The sequence below is a fragment of the Bactrocera latifrons genome, unplaced genomic scaffold (genome assembly GCF_001853355.1).
Source record: "Bactrocera latifrons isolate USDA-ARS-PBARC rearing strain unplaced genomic scaffold, ASM185335v1 scaffold_64, whole genome shotgun sequence".
Classification (NCBI taxonomy): Eukaryota; Metazoa; Arthropoda; class Insecta; order Diptera; family Tephritidae; genus Bactrocera; species Bactrocera latifrons.
The window spans coordinates 1157881-1159102 of record NW_017537312.1 but is presented as its reverse complement, the minus strand read 5'-3'; the positions used below and the strand labels follow the sequence as shown (position 1 = coordinate 1159102).

The 1222-nt window shown below is 31.3% G+C and overlaps 1 protein-coding gene across 11 annotated transcripts in view; it reads left to right on the top strand.

Moving 5' to 3' along the window:
- Nucleotides 1–1222, top strand: part of LOC108975358 (TLD domain-containing protein 2) — a 186220-nt gene that overhangs the window by 121716 nt on the left and 63282 nt on the right. For 10 of the 11 annotated variants that reach the window (XM_018943782.1, XM_018943772.1, XM_018943775.1 and 7 more), the window contains one exon: nt 30–228. In XM_018943782.1, the coding sequence (XP_018799327.1) occupies nt 30–228 (199 nt within the window). Of the gene's footprint in view, nt 1–29; nt 229–809; nt 900–1222 lie in introns of all 11 variants that reach the window. The other variant, XM_018943781.1, reaches the window with a different exon arrangement.

Sequence of the window (1222 nt, the reverse complement as noted above, 5' to 3'; positions counted from 1 at the left end):
TTTTTTTTTTTAATTCTCTCACTTCACAGCGTTGATGAATTGTATCGCTTCATAAACACCTGGGTGCAACACCTGTACGGTGAATTGAATGAGGAGCAAATCAAAGCGCGTGGCTTCGAACTCATCCAAGATGATACCGAGTGGACGAAGAGCGGCACCGGCAAGAGCGGACGTAGCGGCAGCCAAGAGAACGAGGAGATCAGTGACTTGACACGAGAGTCGTGGGAGGTGAGTACACAAGTTTTGAATTGCCAAGAGCGTTCTTTTTATGTGTGCCGTGGTTGCTGCGGTTTAACTTTTATCGTGATTAAGTTTTCTCACTTTTACTACTATTATATGCTACTATTACTACTTTTATTCGGTACTAACTCTTATAATTATCATCGCAACTTAATATAACAAATATTACTTACATATCTATGAATATATAAAGTATTTATAAATTATAAGTTTCCTTAAAATTGTAAGTCCGAATTTTCTCAGCTATGCATCAATTAAATAATCATATTTTTAGGTTTAATCACAATACGCCAATAATTTACTCGATTCCTTTACGATTTAGCAACTAAACTAAATTTAAATAAAAAAAAAATTTAAAACAAAAATTTCCATTTATCTTCTTGCATATAATTTTAAACGAAATTTCCTTCATTTGAATTTTTTTCTTTTCTGTTTTCTTATTCCGCCAAAACGTCAACATTTTTACTGCTCCATTACCACAAACCAAAAAAAAATATATATTAAAATAATGAAAAATGCAAATTAACAAATGTTTGACGAATCCTTAAATTTACTAACGCATTAATCAGCTTATTAAGGCGCCCTTCGCCAAGACCTACAGCATTATAAAAACGGCAAAGCATGCCGCATCGCATGAGATGGATTTGTTGAGCGGCGAGGTTAGGAACGAAAATATTATTCTTTATTACAAACCCGACACTCAAAACAAAAACAAAATAAGAACCACAAAGCACAAAAATTTTGTTAAAGAAATTTCATTAGCTCGCAAAGTGAATTTATTTTATTTTCATATATACCGATTTTTGGTATATAATTTTTCGTTGTAGCTGCTACAATGCACCAAGCGTTGTTGGTTAGAGTGAAATGTGATTAGAACATATATAATATAATAAAAAAAAATTGCAACAAATCTTAAGTGCAGTAATCTTCAAATTATTTCAAAAATAATATTTTTTATTAACTTATTTATTTACAATAAATT